The following is a 23,620-nucleotide window of genomic DNA, read 5'->3' on the forward strand; positions in this document are numbered from 1 at the left end:
CACTAATTTAAAGTGTAGATTCCAAGTGTTGATAAATATTTAATACATATATTTGGCCCAAGACTATCGCAAGTCAAATATAGACAGAGAATCATAATTTATATGTCTTGTGCTAATAATAAATCCTAACAGAAACAAGTTAGTGTAATGTTCCTGGCTCTTGCTGACTGGCAAGTTGTGTTTGCCAGAGTATAGTTAGATTTAGCTGTTAAAATTGTATCACAAATAATGCAAAGTTGTTTGTTTCGCGTTGCTTATTATCAGGTATTTGGTTGTAAACTGTCGTTTCGACGGTTATCACACGTGTGATTAGAAATGCCATTTATATAGTAAATGTAATTAAGCCCGAACCCGCTGCACACGATTCAACTATCGCTTTTTGTGTTAAAAAGTCTCTTTAGTTGCGTCGGATGTTCTGGACTGTTTTCGAATTGACTCTGACGATATAGATGTAGCATTTTCGAACGTAGTTTCTGAGCTAAATTGGTTGTCTATTATAGATATTTGACGGATATTCGGCAAAAAAAAAAAATCACTCCCGAGACAACTAGGAAGATTCTCAGTGGAGACAAATATGGATATGCTAATGATTATATATTTCTTTTGAATATATTTCGTAGACAACCAGTTTAAAAGGCTTCGTTACATCTAGTGTATGATGCAGTGTGGTGTGTTGTGCAATTCATAGATAAAGAGTTAGTGTTGTTTTTCGACCTTATTGATTACTTTAAGGTCAAAAAGTAATGATTTGTTTCATTCCGCGATCTTACAATCGGAAAAACTAAATTAAATGCAAAGAAAATTAACCCTTGATAAGTTGCACAAGACACACTGCGTGATAAAACCATAAGATGTGGCTTGGTCGTATGTAGTGTAGGTATGTTCTATAAAACCCTGTCCTCAGAAGTGTTGTAAAAATAATGTAAGTTTGTAAACGTAGCGATTATAAGCTTACGGTAATATGAAATTTAGTTTTTGTACAATTTGAATTCACTAGTTAGTGGTTACACTTAACATTGCCTTTCGAATCGACAAAGTGCAAGACAGATTTAAGGATTATTCATGTGTTACAAAGATAATTCTTATTTAATTAATTAATGCAAATAAGTGCACGTAATATTATATTTGTTTAAGAATTAACCCTTCGATTAACACGTCAACGCATTTTAACAAGTGGCGTTTGAAGGGTTAACAATACAAGTTGGTAAGATATCAAATTGTTTAAATTCGAATACGTAGGTAGTTACAGTGTAGATCGGACATGAGTTAATCGCTTAACACCCGTAGTATAGCGATTATGAGTAAACCGTTAAGACCTGCGCTTTTTCTTACCTTCTATTGTAACTCAAATGGCGGTTCGGAAAGGGATCCTAAAACGATAAGCAATTTTGGCCGAATGCCCTAACAATTTGAAAGAAAAAATGCATTTATACTGAAAGAATCGAGGTAATTAACTATTAAATACGCAGGACGTACGTTATACTGATATTCGAATAGCTATCTTCGCTTTAGATACAAAAGAGAATGCCTACACACTTGTGTAGTCAAGTTCATAAATATGTATACATACTTCAACGGATCAAGGTGAAAATATGTATACATATTTATGAACACTATTGTAAGCTTAGCCGATTAAGGTCCCTTTTACGAACTGCCACAATAGCTACGGTATGTTGTGACAATACTGCGCGGAGACGCGCCCGCATCGTTGAGACGTAGTGACGCTTACTGACTGCACTTCGCTATGCCTGGAGCGTCCCGTTTCGTACACTTAAATCATTTCATCAATCATATACAAAGAAATATGAATCAAAATGTGTGAATCAAAATGTGTGTATGGCGATCCGAAAATACATACTGTTTGTAACAAATATAGCAGTCTGTCTAAGCTGATTCTGTACGGTATTTGTAACAGCATAGTGTGGAAATGTCATCAGAAATTTTGCTATAGTAGTTGGTGACATTCTAATTTTGTTCTGTCAAACAAGGTGCAGTGCAGAGTTAGCTAAGACGGGCTACCTGTATTTTTTAGAAACGGGACAGAATAATTATGGTTCCACAACAATGCCCTGTAAAGGGCTTGTGTACAGATATAACTGAACCCCTTCTGCAGAGGATACAATTATCTCTGTATAGTCACCATCAGATATATCGAAGCGGTGAACGTGCTCACAAATATCTCAACACGTCACTATTGTCAAGGCGTTTAGATAATTTTGAACGCCCCGGCCGCTCCGATATATCTGACGGTAACTGTACATCAGAAAGTACGCCACAAGAAACACCGAGGCTTTAGTGAAGTGCACAATTGCTAAATCGTTCTAACATTACTATACTAGTGGTAATAAGAACTGAATGCTAGCCTTAATTTTATTTATGATAAGTGCTAGGATAATAATAAATCGCTCTTTTGAGTTAGAAAATTGATTTGTTGTTTTATTTTATACTAGCTTTCGTCCGCGGCTTCGCTCGCATTAAATTTCGGAATGCTCCATACAAAATTCCATTCTTCATTTTAGGGAAGCGGGGGGTTATAAAGAGACAAAAAGTAGCATATGTCACTCTCCATCCCTTCAGCTATCTCCACCTATAAAATCACGTTAATTCGTCACTCCGTTTTGCCGTGAAATACGGACAAAAAACAGACACACGCACTTTCCCATTTATAATATTAGTATGGATTACTTCTGCAATGTCATTTAATAACACAGAATGGGATTGCATATACATAAGCTCAAATATGGCTAATGTCTCATACAGTACCAAAACTTTTTAACATGGCCAACCAAAATAAAGTGAGTAATAAAACAACCTACGTATACTTATATGCAATTTATTTTAATTATTTACACATATTTAAGATCTACACTCCATAATATAACGAACGTTTTATTATGATGTATTTTTTTCGTATAAAAATCAACTATCTAGTAAACGGACACAATTATGGAATCATAAAATCTAGCTAATCCTTTGAACGCCAGACGAATATGCCGTGGCAGACGCCAGTCGATAGCCATTATTTAAGCGAAATTGAACTTACAAGTTCCTTTTGCATGGACAAAGCTGACGGCCGTCTTTGGCGTCCTTGGAAGACTTTCTGATGGTTTTACCCGTACATAGTTTGGATATCATACTATTTCTGGCACTTTAATAATGTAACGATAGGTGATTAATTTAAATCAGGCAATTAGTTAAAAAATTACACCACTTCCAAGCAATTTACTTGTAAGTTATTTTTTTTATTTTGGCCACCGAAAACTCAGCGACGTAGTGACGTCATCGAATTCGAACTTATGTCAAAACAATCACTGACGTAATGAACTATGGATCATAATTAAAAGTCAGAAAATGTTGTTTTAAATATAAAAACATGATGCACAGATAATCTATAGATTAACATGACGGTGTTGTTACTGTTGTTTTCGCCTGATTACGTAAAATTATACTTTTAAAATATTTTTTGCTGTTTTTAGGTCATAATAAAATATGGTAATATTTTATTTCGGTTAATTGGACAGTACTTAATCATATAAAATAGACTTTAAAAAAGGGTCAAGTAGCCTATTACTTTGCGACGGTCACATTCTCTGCAGCGGTAGTGGTTTCTACTGGTCTTTTCTTCTTGTGCCGCGGCCTGTGTCAGGAGTCCTTCGGCTTATCGTTGACCTTGCCCGTGATGCGCTCCATCACCTCGTGGTTGTAGGTCGAGTGCAGCATCAGGCCCAGCACGCCCGCTCTGGAAACATACAAAGTAATGAACAAGGAGTGAAAAGATGAACCAGTTTTGATTAGATGTCAACCAAGTGTCAAGGAAGTGAACAATTCATTACAGCTAGCACACTTTCAAATCTTCCAAAACTGCCTGACTCTTCATATCAATCTCGGACCACCGTAGTTTGTTCACTGCCACCGACGCATATATGCGTCACCGTGACTTTCTCTCTGTGCCTGCGACGCACAGGTTCGTTCATACTAAGTATTTAGTGACTTCAACGCACATATGAGTCCTGAATTTGTATGTAAACATCAAATTAGTATGGGTACACATGTAAGGTTGAACTAACATGTGCGTTTGGGGCACACAGCAAAGTGTGGCACAGAGAGAAGAGAGTGTCTTGAATAAAACACTCCTCTCCTGTTGCACCAACTTTCTTCAACCACTTGCTAACGCGTGGTAGAAGTCGCCGGTGGGCTCGAAGACGGTAGCCCAGTGAGAATCCAAGACCAAGTTTAGAAACTATACAGTAATTCTTACCTAGAAGCCATGGCATGTCTGATACTCCTCTCCTGTTCCACCAGCTAATCAGCCCTTAACCACTGTCGGACCCTCTCCATATCAATCTCCGCCCTCCTAAGCTTCTCCCACTGGTAATGCTTGAGGCAGGACTTCTTGGGCGCGCGGCAGAAGTCTCCAGTGGGCCATTTTATTCAAAGTTGTCCACCCCGAAAAAAGTTGATATGAAAATGAAACCGATAGAAATTTATTAAAAGCTATTTTTATAGATTCTTTAATAAATAAATTTATATAAAATATAGAAGGTTCACTTGAATTTTAAGTAATTAATGAAAAAAATAAGTTTTTGTTGAGTTGAGGAAAAGCGAGTGTTCCGTTCCGCAACCAAATTTAATCGCAGATAATGTAAATATAAAAGGTTTGGGAATTTTACAATATGTTTATTATTCATTCTAAAATAACAAATGAAGAAATTACACTTTTATTTTCACATAAATGCGGACTACTATTTTTTTAAACCCATATATATATCCGTTCCGTTACTTTCAGTACAAAGTAGAGGAGAATTTTTAAGATTACTATACTGTTTCAAAAGTTTATAGGATGCCATCACTTGTAATCAATAGTTTAAACGTTACTATTTCAATATAAAATAACGGAAACGTAGTTTAATAACAAATTGTATTTAATTTTTGCAAATAAAACTATTTGAAACATGGGACAGTAACGGATCTGACTGTATGGGTAACGGATGAAAGCTAAGGTCTCGTCTACACTTGAACGTGAGTACCTAAGACCTCCAAAGCATATCGCGCATAATGACTAAAACAACCGGAGTGTGTAATCCGTGATTGATTACCATATTTTAGATGAATTAGTTTTAATTCCATACGTTTTTCTTTTATTTCCCGCAATAAAATTAAACTAAAACATCACATTAAAACCACATGAATACCGCTTTATACTTCCATTCCGATACGTTTTTCTTTCCGCCTATACGAAACCAACGATCTAGTATCGGATCGGAAGTAACGGAACGCTACCTCCGGCGATATTTTACTTAATTATTTATTAAATAATCACAAATCTTGCTTCTAATTGGCTTATTTGGTTTCAGTATTAGTGCTTTGTTTTAGGAATCGATGTTAAAAGGTTGCATATTACGTATTTACCCGCAAATTTGGTTTCGGAAGGTGGAATGAGAAAAAGTTACCCATGAGTACGAGCTACTTTGATGCGTGTTTGGCGGCAACTGGCAAATGCAAGATAGCGGTATTGAGTAGTTTTAAATTAATTTTGCCAAGCTGAATAAAATGCTACCAAATGTTAGGAACTTTCTTTTAATTTTAACAGTCATTCTGCGGTTTCGGAATGGAAAATTCCACAATTACCAGATTCCGTCTCGGCAAATTATACTTAATTTTAAATAGTACGTTTATTTATTAACATGAAATATTTTATAACATAATAGCGTATAACTCAATCTTTTCAAATTATGCCGTCATCAATATTTAGTACAATTAGTTATAGAATAAAATCCATAACAAAATCGATATTTGACGTGGGACAGCAAAAAATTGCCCATTTTTTATCACATTATAATTTTTAACAAATACATAATTATAATAAAAATTTAAATGAATATTGTAAATTACTGTTAACTAAATTTGGGTTCGAATAAAAAATAGTCTTCATTAGTTTAGACTCTTTAAATACGCTAAATATTATATCAAAAGTATGGGACAAGCCAAAAACGGGGTGGACAACTTTGAAAAAAATGGCCCCAGTAGGCTAGAAGACGATATACTAGTGGCTTTTGACCTTGGAAGCTATACAGTGAATCTTACCTAGAAGCCATAGCGTGTCTGATACTCCTCTCCTGTTCAACCAACTCATCAGCTCTCAGCCACTGTCGGACCCTCTCCATGTCAATCTCCGCCTCCTAAGCTTCTCCCACTGGTAATGCTTGAGGCAGGACTTCTTTGGCGCGCGGCAGAAGTCTCCGGTGGGCTCGAAGAGGCGGCGCACGAGCGGGCAGCCGCACACGTCCGTGTCGCTCACTTTCGGGTCTTTGAAGTGCTCGGGGCACATCACCTGGAATTATGAAGAATTTATGAAAGATAAAGATAAGAATTTTGAATGATTCACGGTCATTAGACTTATATTGACCGATGACCGGGATATAGACCGTGATTACCTTTAGAACCATTGGATCGAGTTGCATAGTCCTAAGGTAATTTCGACGGAACACCACTACATACCGAGATTGGTAAGAGAAGCCATTGAGATACACAAATATAAAAATGGTGGGGATGGCTTCAAACTATCAAATGTATGGAATCCAGTGATTCGTTTGTATAAAAAACAGGTGAAGTCAGAATTGAACAAACGTAGTGACACTGTGAGTGTAGTGTGAATGCGACTAGTTGTAACGCTGGAAGTGAACGCAGCCGACGCGAGCGAAGGAGAGTAGATCGCGCGCTGTCTACGCAACTTTGACATCCACCCGCCTTCGTCAGTTTTCCGTGATCATGATGCATGCAACTGCGTCGAAATATCGGGAGCTCAACAAAAATCAAAAAGGTAATCACGGTCTATAGCCAGGAGAATATATTAAGTCTAACTCTAAAGATATGGAGAAATTCATGATGGACGTGAACTAAGCCACAACGCCTTCTGAAAATAGCTTTTCAGTTTTTGTGATTAAGCATTTATTTCGAAATGAACTGCGGAATCTAGAAGTCACTTGTAACGACACCAACGACGCAAAAACGACGGGATGTTATAAGTTTGACGTGTCTGTATGTGGCATAGTAGCTTTCGAACGGATGAACCGATTTTGATTTAGATTTCTTTGTTTGAAGCCGAATTAGTCGGGAGAGTTACTAGACATGTTTGATGAAAATCGGTCCACTATGTCGAGGGTATTTAAATTTTGTATCGTGGTTATTACCAAAGACATATATAACTCCGTATAGACAGATAAAGTCTAAGAAAAAAACGTACCTCAGTACCATACAGAAAAAGGTACGGTGGCCTAGATGGCATTACACCTTTGGGGTACGCTCAGCTAGATGGCGCTAATATTAATATTTGACATTTTAAAACATATCAAGCTAAGAATATGGGCCAAATTGTCAAAAGTCAGGTTCAAAAGTTATAAGCCTGTGTCGAGAGATGGCAGTTTATGCACTGTGATTACACACTTTACTTTGACAGTAACTCTCTATAATACTCGATCCTCTTTGTTATTACTGACGCGATATTGCAACGCAAGCAACGATAGGAGTTCAGGGGTCGATGGATGTGAACGTCATAGTTTTATGTAATTACACCGTGTTTTTTTTTGTTTTCCGTTAAATTCGACATGTCGTTAGGTTCATTATCAGGAACCATCCTGTATATCACTTTTAGTTAAATTCGTCAAAAAAATTTTGTCATCGTTTTCATACATAATAGTGTGAGAGACCCTTAAAAATAATATTCAAGTTAGTGTCAAGTGATTGACGGCACATGTCAAAACAAATAACATTAGGAAGTGGTAAAGGCAGTCACACGCGTGTTCAGTAACTATTTTTATTTTTTAATAACTCAATAACCGCTACTTTCTTAGAGGAATTAATTGTATTTGATCTCAAGAACCTTCCCTTAAAGTTAACGGAATTCAATAAAACCGGCCAAGAGCGTGTCGGGCCACGCTCAGTGTAGGGTTCCGTAGTTTTACGTATTTTTCTCAAAAACTACTGAACCTATCAAGTTCAAAACAATTTTCCTAGAAAGTCTTTATAAAGTTCTACTTTTGTGATTTTTTTCATATTTTTTAAACATATGGTTCAAAAGTTAGAGGGGGGGGGGGGGACGCACTTTTTTTTCCTTTAGGAGCGATTATTTCCGAAAATATTAATATTATCCAAAAACGATCTTAGTAAACCCTTATTCATTTTTAAATACCTATCCAACAATATATCACACGTTGGGGTTGGAATGAAAAAAAAAAATCATCCCCCACTTTACATGTAGGGGGGGTACCCTAATAAAAAAAATTTTTCCATTTTTTATTTTTGCACTTTGTTGGCGTGATTGATATACATATTGGTACCAAATTTCAGCTTTCTAATGCTAACGGTTACTGAGATTATCCGCGGACGGACGGACGGACGGACAGACAGACATGGCGAAACTATAAGGGTTCCTAGTTGACTACGGAACCCTAAAAACAGGGTGTATGTTTGACTATACTATACGTGTACATACTACAGAGAATATCACATTAAATCAAATCTTACCCGGAGTCGCTTGCAGTATGTCCCGTTAGCAGGATTGTAATAGTCACAGAACATGCTCTGCCCGTCAATTCTCGTGCGATGCCTCGAGCCGAAAGACGCCTGGGCTTCGTACTTGATGAAGCACTTCTCCATATGTTTGACGGCGGTGCGAGAGTGGATCTCATGGCCGCACGTGATGCAATACATTGATGTTTCGTCGTCGGCTTCCTGTTGACAGATAATACTTTATGTAATGTAGGTAAAATGAGACGTCTTACGAGAATTTCTTAGTTTTATTTGTCCTGAATTAAGTACATCTTGTCACAAAATGGTCTCAGCATCTAAGGAAAGAAAGACAGCACAGTAAAGAGTACTATCGTACAGTATGGCCGCTCCCGCTCCCCGCTGAAAGTGCCGCCCACCCCCTCTTGGTTACCTCACAGTTACCGCCTGTCAAAAACGCGAACAGTCGACCTGTCATATCTCACTCATACAAGCATGGTACGCGTTCACCTACACAAGCTTAGACTGTGTGCTAGGAACACACCTCTTTCATATATTTGATCGCCAGTGTCCGAGGTGTAAAGACAGCGTCGTGTTTGGCGTCAGTCTTGTTCAAAGCAGCCATTGCGGTGGTGCGCCGTCTTGTTTACTGTCTATGATTGATAAAGCAGTTTACAGAACTGAAGGCAAGAGGCGTTTTACCTTGTCGGATGGGTCCTGAATTTAGTAGAATATCTGGGTACGTAGCCGAATGGCACAAACGCTCACGAAACGAAACGCTCGTAGATATCTATCTCTATCGCTCTTGCGTTTTGGCGCGACAGAGCCAGACTACCTTTCGGGGCGTTTCGTTTTCGTTGCGCGTCGCAGAAATGCCATTCGGCTACGGCACCAGAACTGCCCTTGTGGACTAGATACGTGTACTGCAGAGCCTTGCGGTTGTTGTTACCTTCTCAGGCTGCTCCTGTATGGTGGCATGTCTGGCGCGCTGCACTGTGGCGTCTAAAGCAGCATGCTGCTGGTCCAGAGCCCTCAGGGCGGCTTGAGCTCGAGCCAGGCCACTGCGGACTACTACTAGAGCCTTGCGGTTGTTACCTTCTCAGGCTGCTCCTGTATGGTGGCATGTCTGGCGCGCTGCACTGTGGCGTCTAAAGCAGCATGCTGCTGGTCCAGAGCCCTCAGAGCGGCTTGAGCTCGAGCCAGGCCGCTGCGGACTACTTCGAGCGCCTTGCGGTTGCGCTGCTCAGCCACGCAGCTTGATAGGGACCACTCTTGAATGCGCTGGGGAAGTACCTGCGAATACGAAAATGCTTGTCTATTAAAATTTTGGCGACACTTAAATACTGAATAGTATAAAATCTTACTTAGGGCCACTTGCACGAACGAAAATGGAGGGTTAACCCACCATTCTATATGAAAATAGCTTTTTACCGCTATTATTTACTTCGCACGCGCTAGAAAGAGACAAAAAGTAACCTATGTCACTCTCCATCCCTTCCACTATCACTTAAAAAATCACGTCAATACGTCGCTCCGTTTGACCGTGAAAGACGGACAAACAAACAGACACACACACTTTCCCATTTATAATATTAGTATGGATTTGACAGATGACAGCCCACTAATCCTGAGTTAAGTGGTTGGTGCAAGTGGGCCTTAATAGCCTAGCAGACATTAAAATTAAAGTTCGTTTGCCCATATTTACCCACCGGTCCACCTTTGTACTAGAAATACTCGTTCTTTTTAAAGAATACAATAAGCAATTATTTCACTGATACGATAAGCACGCAGTTTTGGCGGATTAATAACTAAACATTATGAATAACACTATGAATAGTATCCTGCTTGTTGTGGATGTGGATTTATACCTTAGCCGGAACCGAACAAAGCCACCCTATATAGCCCTTCTTCTGAACACGGTCTGGTGTTTTTTGGTTAAGTTTGTTTAGACTTTAGATGAAGTTTTGCTATAAAATCACCAATTCCCGAAAAGTTTGTACTATCAAATTTATCAATGAATTCATTCATAATTTCTCACGATTCGTATAAAAATTGGTAGGCTGATAGAGTCTATGATGTTGAGCAAGATCCACTATGTTCCCCAAAATGTAGGATATTTTGGGGAACATAGTGGATCTTGCTTGTATGAAACTTTCCTTTTTTGTTACCGAAAATGTATAGAAATCCGGTAACAAAAAAGGAAGGTTTCATACAAACTACATAGGACATTTTGGGAAACCTAGTGGATCTTGCTCAGCATCATCGACTCTATACCAATTTTTATCAAAATGGGAGACATGATCCAAATGTACAAACTTTTAGGGAATTGCTCAAATAGAGAGTACTAACTTGATAAATCCTCGCGGTGGCCAGCCTGATCCCACACTGCGAGGAGCAATATTTCGATCCATACAAAGCCGCCTTAGTGCACTGAGGTCCGTAGCACTGCCTCGGCTCCATAGTCTGCAAGTGCGCTATGGATTCTTCAGGCTCGTACGTCTCTCGCTCGTGATGCTTCTTTTTCACACGGTTGCTGCTGCTGTAGGGATACAATTTGATTTATTTATTTATTTATTCCAAGATACCTTGGTGGCTAGCCGAATGGCACAATTGCTCACGAAACGCTCACGAAACGAAGCGCTAGTAGATATCTATTCTATTGCGTATTGGCGCGACAGAGCCAGCGGCGTATCGCTTTCGTTTGGCGTCGGAGAAATGCCATTCGGCTACGGTACCTTGTTATGTTTATTTCATTGCAATAGGCTACTAGACTCATATCGAATTTGGCACAATAAATGATTGTATACTGTAGTATTTGACATAAAAAAACAATATTTATAGATTTTAGGTATAATAAGTGTATGATGACTACGTATTTTCGATTAAAAATGTGTGTAATTTTTTACTTATTTTGGCCACCAAAAACGCTGTCAGCGATGTAGCGACGTCATCGAATTCGAACCTTATACTGCATGTCAAAACAATCACAGACATATTGAACTTTATGCCTTCATACTTAAAAAGTCAAAAAACCTTGTTTTCGAGTAGAATGACCTGATGCGCAGACAATCTATAGATTAACATGAGTGTGTTGTTTTCGACTGATTACGTAAAAGTATAGTTTTTAATTCATAATAAAATATGGTAATATTTTATTTCGGTTAATTGGACAGTACTTAATCATATAAGACAGACTTTAAAAAAGGGTCAAGTAGCCTATACCAGTCTCCATTTGTTTATCCCTCTTCAACTCAGGAAAATGTATCCTTTTGCCTGTACCGCTTCACAGATCCCAGTTTTAAAAGTCTCTAAGTATGTCATTATTTCAGATTATTCTGTTTGGTTCTATCAGCAGCACACTAACAGCAACACAGCAAATAGGCTAGTTTCCTAAACTTAAAATAAAATATTTTATGCAGTGCACGAAATAAAGCACCACATAATTAGAAGAAAAATATGGACGGTAGTTATTTTTAAACGTAATTTCTATTTAATAAGTCAAAGAGAAGGATCTTCTTCTTCTTTGTTAGGGGCTAAGTAAGGCTTCATAGCGCCACATGTGTCACTACGTCCATTTCTGATCTATATCGTTTTGACAGTTCATAAAAAAAAAGATTTGACTAGTAGGAAACTAGCCTATTGTAGGTTTTGTTAATAGTAACAAAAAATAAATACTAAAAGTCAAAAGTCCTCACCACGATATTGGCAGAATCCACCTGGCTTAAATTAGCAAGGAGTAAAAGCCATGAGAGAAAAAAATACTAACAGAATAATTCAGAACATGTAATTCAATTATTGTTAAAGTAAAACATATGACCGTAATTTACCTGGATTGGCGCGAAGGCTTCTTACTCTTGAGTATGCAGACCCGCTGCCTGCACTTCATCTTCAGCTTGTTGTTGCCACCAAACTTGAACATGTCCTCACATGCTTCACAGCTGCAATATTACATTTAATTATTAATCCCTACCGCTTCTTTCCGCCATCGCCCTACGCGACAACATTTCCATCGTCATCATCTAGATGGCTGGCAGTCCTCAACTGTGCGTTTCTCAAGAAACTTCCTGCCCCGCACCGCTAAACTGTGGAATGAATTGTCGCCTGCGGTATTTTCGGACCGATACGACCTTCAAATCTTCAAGAAAAGAGCGTACACCCATCTTAAAGGCCGGCAACGCACCTCCAACACCTCTGGTGTTTCGGGTGCCCATGGGCGGCGTTGATCGCTTATCATCAGGTGACCTGTCTGCTCGTTTGCCTAGTATCCCATAAAAAAAATTCAATAATTTTTTTTTTTTTTAGTTTCTCAGTGTTTTGGTTTTGACTGTTATGAATGAATGAATGATTTATTCACAAGAACATACTTATAAGGTACAGGTACAGAGCATGCACTTATATACTAATAGCGTTTTCCCGCGGCTTCGCTCGCGTTAGAAAGAGACATAAAGTAGCCTATGTCACTCTCCATCCCTTCAACTATCTCCACTTAAAAAATCACGTCAATTCGTCGGGGTGCGTATCGATCGATATAACTTTTTTTGATATACTTTTAGTCGTTATAACGATAATTTGATATAATTATTGAATCATATAACAACAAATAATATACTAACAAATTGTATAATTCTTATTTAATATAATGATCATTTTTTCGAAAAACATTTATTATAACATACTTTTAGTATAATGCTTATTTCCGATAATAAATAAATTGTATAACACAAATTGATTCTTTCTAAAGCACAGTTAGAATAAAAAAAAAATTACAGTAAATTAGATCCATCATTTACCAGAAAAGTAGATTAGCTTAGAACTGTGACCCCTACACACAACGCGCTGCTACCAGTAAAATAGGTTAGGTTAGGTTAGAACTGTGACCCTTAAACACATCTACTGTCAGAAAAGTAGGTTAGGTTAGGTTAGAACTGTAATCCCTTAAAAAAAGAATAAAATTAATTCATGAAATGTTTTATACTGTTTGCTAGTTATATTATACTAGTCGTATATCAATGGATAGTTATACCATAAAGCGGTTATTATAATTTAATTTAATTTTATTTATTTAGGATTACCAACAGATAATACATCTTACATGCTCTTAAATCTAGTTACAATCTAGTTATAAATAATTGTTATACGAAATAATGATTATACAAAATAAAAGTAGATGTTTTGTGGTTATACCAAATGTTAATTATGTCAAATGAGTGATTATATCCTTTAAAAATATACCAAATGTTGTTATATCAAATGTTACTATACCAAAAGAAGTTATACCAATCATTACACACCCCAATTCGTCGCTCCGTTTTGCCGTGAAAGACGGACAAACAAACAGACACACACACTTTCCCATTTATAATATTAGTATGGATATTCTGCCATTCGGAATGTGAAATTCGATTGTTTTCATGCAAAAACGGAAGGCCTGAGCTACGCTTTCGTGCACAAACACAGCTTTGACATTGACCGTTGTCATTTATATACAGTTGATACCAAATCTAATATTAAAACTAAAGAAATCGTCTAGGATATAAAAACATATAGCTAGGGTAATTAGGGTATATTATGCTGTGTAACTTTAATAAATAAGTAACAACATTTCAAACCAATGCTTTGTGTTTTAATGCCATGGGTATGTCCGGCTATAAAAGTTGTTTGGATACATACTGTCCACAATCCTGTAGCTGCAAGCATCCTGGGCAGTCGCCGCAACCATCTTTGTTGCTCGTTCTTTTAGACTTGTTCTCCGAGTGGTCCTTCTCCTTGCGTTTCTTCTTTCTGTCATCTCGGACTGCTGATAATAAAGGAGTAGAAGCAATTTTTTTTAATACTAAAAAAGGGCATGTTCATCCCTATTAATCAATTTTAGCTTGATTGTGAAACCTACTGGCTATACATTATATTTTAGTTAGAACTTAGAGCGTTATATTTTAGTTAGAACTTAGAATTAGTATTATCAATTGTAACGTGTGTGTATTGACGTGTAAAAGTGCCCCTGTGGCCTATTTGCTGAATAAATGATTTGTAATTTGAGTCATTTATCTTTTGTAATTTGCCAGCAAGCTGATGAAACGTGTTTGTTAACTTATTAACCTTAATTTTTACAGTCCTACCTCAAAATTATGTGGTGGAAATAAGTTAAGAGGATACGGTAGCGAAAATGCTAAAATGGAAAGGAGCCCCCTTTCAACTTGGGAATTTTAGTTAAATATACAAGTTTTATTAACTAGATTTATTGAAAAAAAATTGTCCATTAAGAACTCAGTCAAAAGATATTTCAAAAAAATCTTTAAAATCGAGGTTCCACTCTCGACTCTTTCCTCGTTCAAAACTTAATCAATCAGAACGAAATTTGAGAATCTGAATAACAATGAAATAATCTATGTCGAATTAGCTTTTTTTTTGCGCCACAATGAAAAAGGCCGTTTTTGGAAATTTTTGATTGGCTCTAGTCTTTAAAAAGCAGAATATCAAGAAAATCAAAACGGTCTGACACAGATAAAAATAATAACAATCTGTGTTGAAAAATTCATTGCTCTATCTTCAAAAACCAGGGAGGAAATAGTCTAGCCTATTAAGAGATATACTCCAATTCAGAAAAAAGGGGCTAAATAGGTAGATAGATAGATATGATTTGGTGAGGCCATCAAAAGTGGATATTTGATTTTAGCAAGAAAAAACCCACAAAGGCTTTAATTTACATTTATTTTAGTGTTAAAAAATACATGTAAGGTGCATTAGAGTAATTCCGAAAGTCGCATAAAAATCACCACATTATTTCCATTATATCAAGATTCCCCTTTCGAAATTACCCGACCATTTCTGTCACCTTTTTTTTTATTTTATACTACGTCGGTGGCAAACAAGCATACGGCCCGCCTGATGTAAAGCGGTCACCGTAACCTATGGACGCCTGCAACTCAAACAGTGTCACATGCGCGTTGCCACCCCATTAGAAACTTGTACATTCCCTTTTGCTGTGTTAAGTACACAGCAAAAAGGAGTGTACAAGTCCTAAGGAGGGTTCGGGTTGCCGACGACTCAAAGGACAATAGACGGAACAAGTTAGTTCCGTAAGTCCTCCCGTCATCAGCACACCGCACCCTCGTTGAGCTCTGGCAGCCTTACTCACCGGCAGGAACACAACACTATGAGTAGGGTCTAGTGCTATTTGGCTGCGGTCTTCTGTAAGGCGGAGGTACTACCCCAGTTGGGCTCTGCTCTAGATTCGAGCGAGACGATATCCGCTGTGCTGTGCCCTACCACACAAAGCGGAATATCATTCGCTATGCCCTACCTCCTACAAATCACCTTATAGAAATTACCACAGTAAATACAATGTAGAATCCATTGTTAAAGAAATATCATTAAAACAAGTTGCTGAAAGACAAAATTGAATCATCATCATCATAAACTTAAGAGTTAATCTCTTGTCGGTGGAGTATTTTCCAGCTTTTTCTATCCTGTGCCAGCTCTTTGACACTTTGATACGACACGGCCCCTACTTTTTCTTTTATTTGGTCCATGTAGCTGCGTCTGGGCTTTCCTCGACCTCTCTTACGACCAATCCGTCCCTCCAGAATAGTAATAAAAAAGTGGTCGTGTCGCATCAAATGTCCGATCATTTTTCCGCGTCTATTTTCAATCGTTTTCAGGATGGCTCGTCTTTCATTTACTCTTCGTAACACCTCCTCATTCGTAATCCTGTCTCTCCAACTAATTCCTTCCATTCGTCTCCAGCACCACATTTCAAACGCTTCCATTCTCTTCCTATCTCTTAGGGTCATTGTCCACGTTTCACATCCATAAAGGGCTATACTCCAGATGTACACCTTGATCAGAAGTTTCTTGTTTTTGCATGACATACGGGATTTCAACAATTGTCTCTTCTGGTTGAAAGCTTTTTTTGCCATAGCAATCCTCGCAACGATGTCTGGTGTGCATCTAGAGTTCTCTGTAATTAAGCTGCCTAAATATTTAAAACTATTTACTTGTTGAATTGGCGTATTGTTGAGAACTATAGTAGGATGACTGGTTCTGTGTGTTTTTTTCAAAATTGAATAGATTTAAAGAAAAGCAGCACACTTACCAGGCTCATCTTCATTCTCTCTCTTCTGCGGCCTGAACCGAGTCTTCAGAGTAGGGTCTTCTTCCCGGCAACGCTCACAGAAATAGTTCTTTATGTACTTTGCCTCTCGCTCTGATATATTTATGCAATCTCCGTGATACCACTCTTCACAGGCATCACAGGCTCTGAAATCACAGTTTAACTCATAAGAACTTGTAATTAAACCTAAATGAATGAAGTATATTTTTGAGTTGAGTTACTAAAGTTGACATGTGTATTGTATATGGCTTGGGATTATTCCTAAAAGCAGAAGAATTAAAGTATTTCTTTGCATTAGTCAGTGTTAACTAGGGTTGCCAACCGTACTATATAATATCCTCCTAAGGCCCAAGGTCCTTCCTATAGTAATAATTAAGTTGGTCATTCAGGCCCAGCTTCTTCAACGACTATATAGTCATAGCGTACCCACGGTCCTACCAGTAGGACTTATTATAAAAGCCGACATTTTGATTTCAAATTTCGCGCCAATCTAAACTGACGTATCCGATTTTCTAGAGGGGTGTTTCAGGTTGAATGTGAACACACTCATAAGCTTGAAAAATAAAAACAAAGTGTCAAACTGACAGGTTACAGACGGCGACATGGGTATTCCGTGAAGGAGAGGTTAGTAAATCCAATTTTATTCATGTAATTTTGAGTACTTTCTTACTAATTTGTAAATAATCTTCTTTTTTATTAGTTATTTTACGAAGTAAAGTAATAATTTCATTGATTTTGCTTATATTTTACAAAATACGGGATGAAAAATATTAAGTCCTATGAGTAGTACCTCGGTTTTATACAACTACATAATGTAATAATAATGTTTGTGGTGGTTGCAAAAACTGACACATATTGCTTTTATTGTTGTAGGATTAAATGACAAAGAAACATAATTCGCTCTTAGGGAATCAGAAATAGAAACTGAAGATGAAAAAACAGACTTTTGCCACATAAAACTTATAGAAACAAATTTTGTTCAAACCAGATCCCGGTATGCTTCCTCTAGTTCCTATGTCGATATTTCTCTGTCAGAACTAATTCCAAAGCCTATCCACGGCAGGACCCGATATTTCACCTTGCAGCTTCTGCAGAAGGACGTCGTGGAGCGCCTACAAGAGGATGATCTCACGCTCGCAGTGGAATAACATTCGTCGAAGAAGAGCGTAAAATCTTAATTTTTAAGTGATTTAAAAGTGATTGGTGCATTGTATTATTTTAATAAGACTATTATTTTATCTCATTCTTTCTATAAAACTAAAAAATAAACAAATCTTAAGTGAGTTTTTTCATTTCGTAATATAAATAACGTTTCTTTATAAGCCCATGGACCTTCCTGTAGGACTTTTTTTAATTAAAATCAAATTATCCTAAAAGGCATCGTAAACTGATAATAAATATGCCCCAAAGCTGTTGGTGGCATACAAGTACAATAACATTTAAAAAATGTATTCCTAATGTTTGGGCCTGAACGAGTATAAAACAATAGTACTACTGGTAGGACCGTGGTTCGCAATGACTAGTAGCCGAATTTCGCCTTGGGCCTTAGGAGGATATAGTACTGTACTATATTTTGGCCCAGCGTACTATATTCTATATGAAGCATATATAGTACGCAAAAGTACTATATTTTTGGGGTCTATGCCAGTGGCGAATTTACACTAGGGTCAAACCGCCAGGAGCGGCGTTTTGATAATGAAAAGAATTTCGCGCTCGCTCCGCTCGCGCTTTTATTCATATTTATCCTTCACTGTACATTTCATTATTACTTCGTTCTGTCCTGCAAATATTGCAGTTACGTAGAAAGCCACCGTTGTTTGCAAAAATTGTATTTTTTCCATGATATATTGTATTGTATTGTATTGTAGAACGGGCGATTTTCCGCAACTCGACGTCTAGCGCCTATTTTGCGTGATAAGAGGGAGGGGTTGGCTAGTCCTGCCATCCCAACTCCTCGAGAAATCCTACCAGACCCTTGATGTTGAGTAGGACCTCGGGGAGGTCTCTCGGAGATCCGAGATATTTTGCCCTGTATGGAGCCACCCCGCTGCACTCCAGCACCACGTGAGCAGCTGTTTCCTCTGTCTCCATGCACCCTCGGCACAGGGGACTGTCCGTAGCACCTGTTATGAAAAGATGTTTGTTAAATAGTCCATGACCTGTTATGACACTGGTTACCATTCTCAGACGGACCTTCCCTAGTTGAAGGAGCGTTCTTGTGAGTTTTTCACTGATGCTGGGCATGGCCATTTTCGCTTGCCTGCATCCAGTCTGGTTTACCCAGTGTGCTGTGTGTAGTTTCCCTGTATATGATAGTAGCATTGAGCGTACCTTGCTGAATGGTATCGGGAGAATTGGTTCTGGGCCAATGGCCCCCGCACTCGACCCCTGTCTGGCTAGCTCGTCTGCAGCATCATTACCTCGGGATCCGCTGTGTCCCTTGATCCATTGTAGGATGATCTCGTTTTTATGACTTACCTCCATTAGTCGTTTATGGCATTCGTGTATGAGTTTGGATGTAATTAAATGGCTCCTTAAAGCCATAAGGACTGCTCTACTGTCAGAGAGTATGCGGATGGAGGATCCTACTACCTTCCTTGCAGTTATAGCAGCTGCCGCGTTAATGATGCCCATGCACTCAGCTTGGAAGACCGAGTTGTGAGCTCCTAGCGGAGTGGTAATCGACATGTTCAGGTCTTCTGAGAAGGTCCCAGAGCCCGACCCGTTGTCCGTTTTCGACCCATCTGTGAAGATTCTAAGCTCCTTGGGATTGAGCCCCTCGTAGTTGTCGTCCTCGTATAATTGTATCTTGTACCTTTTATCGAAGATGACATGTTTTTGAATTCGATCCGTACCTGACCTTAGGATTGGGAATTCGTCGTATACTTTTTCCAGGCATTTTGTGTGAAGAACTCCTGTGTTAGACCAGATGTTGAGTGTATTTAACCTTACCGCTGATAAGCTTGCTTCCTGCTGTATGTGCAGGTATAGCGGTGGAAGGCCCAACATGACCTCCATGGCTGCCGTCGGAGTAGACTTCGTGCAGCCAGTGGTAGCCGCACATGCGAGCCTTTGGAGTCTTTGTAGTTTGTCTCGCACGTTGCCTAGGTTTGTTCTTGGCCACCAGACCAGAGCACCGTAGCAGAGCATTGGCCGGACTATCGTCTTGTAGAGCCAGAGGGTGATTTTCGGGTTGAGTCCCCATCTCTTACCGATCATCCTTCTGCATTGCCAGAAGACGACTGCCGCCTTGTCTATTCGTTTGTTGATGTGGTTGTTCCAGCTGAGTTTGCTGTCGAGGGTTAGACCTAAGTACTTTACCTCTTCTGTTAGATTTAGCTCAGCTTGGAAAAGTTTTGGTTTGGTAAAGTTGCCAAGAGACCTTTTGTTAGTAAACATTACCATTTCTGTTTTAGTGGGGTTGACTGATAGGTCGAATTCTCGGCACCAGCGTTCCACAATTCGAAGCGCTGACTGAGTGAGATCGCAGACTATACTGGCAAATTTACCTGATATTAAGATCGTCAGATCGTCTGCGTAACCTATTGTATAGAAGCGTTCCTCGTTCAGTTTGGTTATGAGGTTGTTGACCACTAGGTTCCATAGCAGCGGTGACAGGACTCCCCCTTGAGGGCATCCCTGACCGCCTTTACTGCCTGTGGCTCCCCAGCATACCTTATAGTCCTTTTGTTTAGCATGTTCATGATCCACTGAATTAGTCCAGGTTCCACGCCGTGGCTTGCCAGGGCGTTCCCTATACTGTTGAAGTGGGTCTTGTCAAAGGCGCCCTCGATATCGATAAATGTGCCGAGACACATTTCCTTGTCATGGATCGCCCTTTCAATACGGCTTACTACCATGTGTAACGCCGATTCTGTTGATTTACCTGAGCTGTATGCATGCTGATTGATGTGCATCGGTATGTTTTTAAGCGCTCTGTCCCTTAGGTCTCTGTCACACAGTTTCTCCAGGGCCTTTAACAGGAATGATGTGAGACTGATGGGTCTAAAGGATTTGGAAGCTGTGTAGTCATTCTTACCTGGTTTGGGTATGAATATTACCTTAACATCCCTCCATTTCTTGGGAACGTAACCCCAGGCTAGGCACGCCACCATAATGTTCTTCAGCTTGTCCTGGATGATTCCTAAACCCCACTGTAGGAGGGCTGGGAAGATGCCATCCGGACCGGCTGCTTTGAAGGGATGAAAGCTGTCAATGGCCCACCTTAGTTTTTCAGCGGTGACGATTCTATGAGCCATTTGCCAGTTGTTCTCTGATGTGTTATGTTCTTCCTCCTCCTGCTGATCTTCGTCCGGTAGACTTACGCATCCCGGAAAATGGGTCTCCAGGAGTAGGCGTTTAGTCTCCGTAGGAGAGGATGTATATGTACCGTCGGGTTTCCGCAGTGAGCCTAGCTGAGTCGTGGATTTGCATGCTAAGGTTTTCCTTACCCGATTGGCGTGGTCTAGTGTTTCGATGCTGCTGCAGAAGTTCCTCCACGACAGGGATCTCCAGTACCGCAGTCTTTGTTTGTACCTGGCCTTGGTTTCGTAGTAGTTGTCCCAGTCCACCTCGGCCGTCGTGTTCATAGCCCTGTTGAAGAGCTTCCTGGTCTTTCGACGGAGTCTCTCTAGTTCGGGGCCCCACCAGTTGTGTCCGACTATAGCAGTTCTGGCTGGCGGGTTTAATGGGCATGCTTTTTGGTAGCTGTCTATAAGGGCGTCAGTCAAGACGTTTACCTGGTGTTCTATTTGGGCCGGTTCCCGAGGTTCGGCCGATAGACGGGACTTGTCCAGGTTTTCACTCAGGGTTGTCCTAAATGCTAACCTGTCCGTCTTTTTGGGGTTTCTGCGAGTTGCTGGAATGTCATCTGATACTTGTAGGTTGAAACGAATCCATCTGTGGTCTGAGCAAGAGGTCTCCGGAGAGACATGCCATTCCGTGATGAGTTCGCCCACCTCCTCTGAGGCGAGAGTCAAGTCAATGATTGTCCTGCATCGTCTGTTTACAAATGTTGGTTCAGCACCTATATTTTGAATGTTTAGATTGGTAGTCACGAGATATTCCACAAGTGTCTTACCTCTGTTGTTACTGGTCTCCATACCCCACAAAGGGTGATGCGCGTTAGAGTCGGCCCCGATGATGATTGCGAGGCCTGTTCTCTCGCAGTGGCTGACCAGTCGTTGTAGTTCAAGTGGCGGTGGCTCGTCCTCCCCGGGCATGTAAGCCGAGACGAGGACTAGGTCGCGACAGCCTGTTGGCATTGGAACTTGTAGTTTAATCGCGCACAGATCTCTGGAACAAAATTCAGTGAGCTGTTGTGCACATATATTGTTTGTAGTTAGAATGCATGCCCTAGGGATGGCATGCATCGTGGAGTAATAGAGCTTACCTTTGGTGTTGGAGAGCCCTCGTATGTGTCCGCTGCCCGTCCAAGGTTCTTGCAGGAGGGCAACGGCTGTTGGCAAACCTTCCAGACAGCGTCTCAGTTGGGCCGTAGCGGCCACGCTGTGCTGGAGGTTTGCTTGGAGCACCTTAGTCGGTGTCCATGTTGACGGTGGTAGGGGCTCCATGATATATTAAATAACGACATTTCTTAAGGGGATTCTCTACTCCGATGAGCTTCGATTTGAATCCATTGCTGTTATGAATATTACGATAGTTTCTGAAGCATATCATATTAACAGAATCGTCTTTAAACAAACTAGCATCCCATCATTAGGTACCTACTTTACAGCTCATTGATTCTGTGATATTTAGCATCAAAAATGAACTATTTTAGGACAGAAACTGGTTCTTTGGTCAAAATTTTTGCCTTAATTAGTTTAAAATTAAAATCGCTTTCGCATTTTTATAAAAGTCTAGATTTCATTGAAGTAAAAATGATTTTAAAACAATGTCAAATTTCATTAAAAAATATAAGTACTTATAATAAGGGTATTTTTTTTTAAATATGGGTCTTGTAAAAAAGTAAGTAGGTAACTATTGAAATTAAAAGAATATTAATAGGTACGTAAGTAAAAATTGCACACCTGTCAATACATTTAGATTAGTGACTCAATATTGCATATTTTTCGAAATACGCCATATATATTGTTGGTGTTCAATAAAACATTTGGTACATTACATACAATAAATAAACTAGTTATATATTACGCTAAGTAAAACATTCGACAACATGAAAGTTTGCTTTTTTAAAAAAGTTCAAATGTTAAGTTGGTAAATGTGAGCTTGGCAAATAAAACAATAAGTTGGGAAATGAACATTCGGCGGAATAAAATTGCGCGAAACGTGAGTTGGGAAGTGATATTCGGCCATACAACTTTCGACGATCTTTCGAAATAAGAGAACCAATGCAACACAAAACTTGTCAAAAATCGATGAAAACCGAATGGAGTCCCTTAGAGTGGACAGAAAGAACGATCTCTACGACTTGGTTATCGATTATGTGTACCGTTATACCGTACTATATTTTATTTCGGTGTACTATATTTTTTAGATGGAATTTTCTAAAATACTATATTTCCCTAAAAAAAAGTTGGCAACCCTAGTGTTAACATACAAGGTTTCTTCAATAATTTAGTTACCAATAATTAGAACAAGTATAGTGAATATTGATGAAAAATGATGATCAAAATACAAACATCATAAAACGCGAGCTGTCTGATGATCGGCATATGCAATACGCTTGTCCAGCCTGGTTCAGCAGCGATGTGATCTTAGACTGCCTCTCAGGCAAGTCAAACTGCTTCGCGATGTCAGCTTTCTGTAAAAAACAAGAAAATAGGATCAGAAATTTCGGACAAACTAATGCCTTGTGATCAAATTTGGAGCTCAAACTTACACTTTTCTTGCTCTTCCGTTCGCTCATTTTGGACAATTATAGGTTTCTTTATGCAATTAATAAGGTATTATCAATGAATATACGACAAAATTGATCAATTTCTCATTTTGCACGCATTTTCACATTCATTGCTTTTTTTAATACAATCAATTAAGGATGTA

The 23,620-nt window shown here is 39.1% G+C and overlaps 1 protein-coding gene across 2 annotated transcripts; it reads right to left on the minus strand.

Moving 5' to 3' along the window:
- Nucleotides 1-3,530: 3,530 nt before the first annotated feature.
- Nucleotides 3,531-23,620, minus strand: LOC125232583 (CXXC-type zinc finger protein 1-like). Of its 2 annotated transcripts, none has more exons than XM_048138310.1 (10): nt 23,460-23,620; nt 23,260-23,381; nt 16,598-16,761; nt 14,176-14,299; nt 12,333-12,443; nt 10,855-11,044; nt 9,601-9,798; nt 8,524-8,730; nt 6,085-6,331; nt 3,531-3,739 (listed from the first exon to the last, which is right to left on the minus strand). In XM_048138310.1, the coding sequence occupies exons 1-9, from the start codon at nt 23,484-23,486 to the stop codon at nt 6,140-6,142; spliced, it is 1,335 nt and encodes a 444-aa protein (XP_047994267.1). In that variant the 5' UTR covers nt 23,487-23,620; the 3' UTR covers nt 3,531-3,739; nt 6,085-6,139. The 2 variants fall into 2 exon arrangements, with proteins under 2 accessions (XP_047994267.1, XP_047994266.1); XM_048138309.1 differs by having other exon boundaries at nt 14,176-14,302; nt 23,460-23,619.

This window comes from Leguminivora glycinivorella, chromosome 13 (assembly GCF_023078275.1).
Source record: "Leguminivora glycinivorella isolate SPB_JAAS2020 chromosome 13, LegGlyc_1.1, whole genome shotgun sequence".
Lineage (NCBI taxonomy): Eukaryota > Metazoa > Arthropoda > Insecta > Lepidoptera > Tortricidae > Leguminivora > Leguminivora glycinivorella.

Bases quoted from the DNA above. Each gene is read 5' to 3' on its own strand.
- LOC125232583 (XM_048138309.1), bottom strand. From the start codon at position 23,486: ATGAGCGAACGGAAGAGCAAGAAAAGT. The intron at 16,762-23,259 runs GTTTGTATTTTG...CTGTGATTTCAG, and splicing joins GACAGCTCGCGTTTTATGAT to AGCCTGTGATGCCTGTGAAG. The intron at 8,731-9,600 runs GTAACAACCGCA...ATCTGTCAACAG, and splicing joins TACAGGAGCAGCCTGAGAAG to GAAGCCGACGACGAAACATC.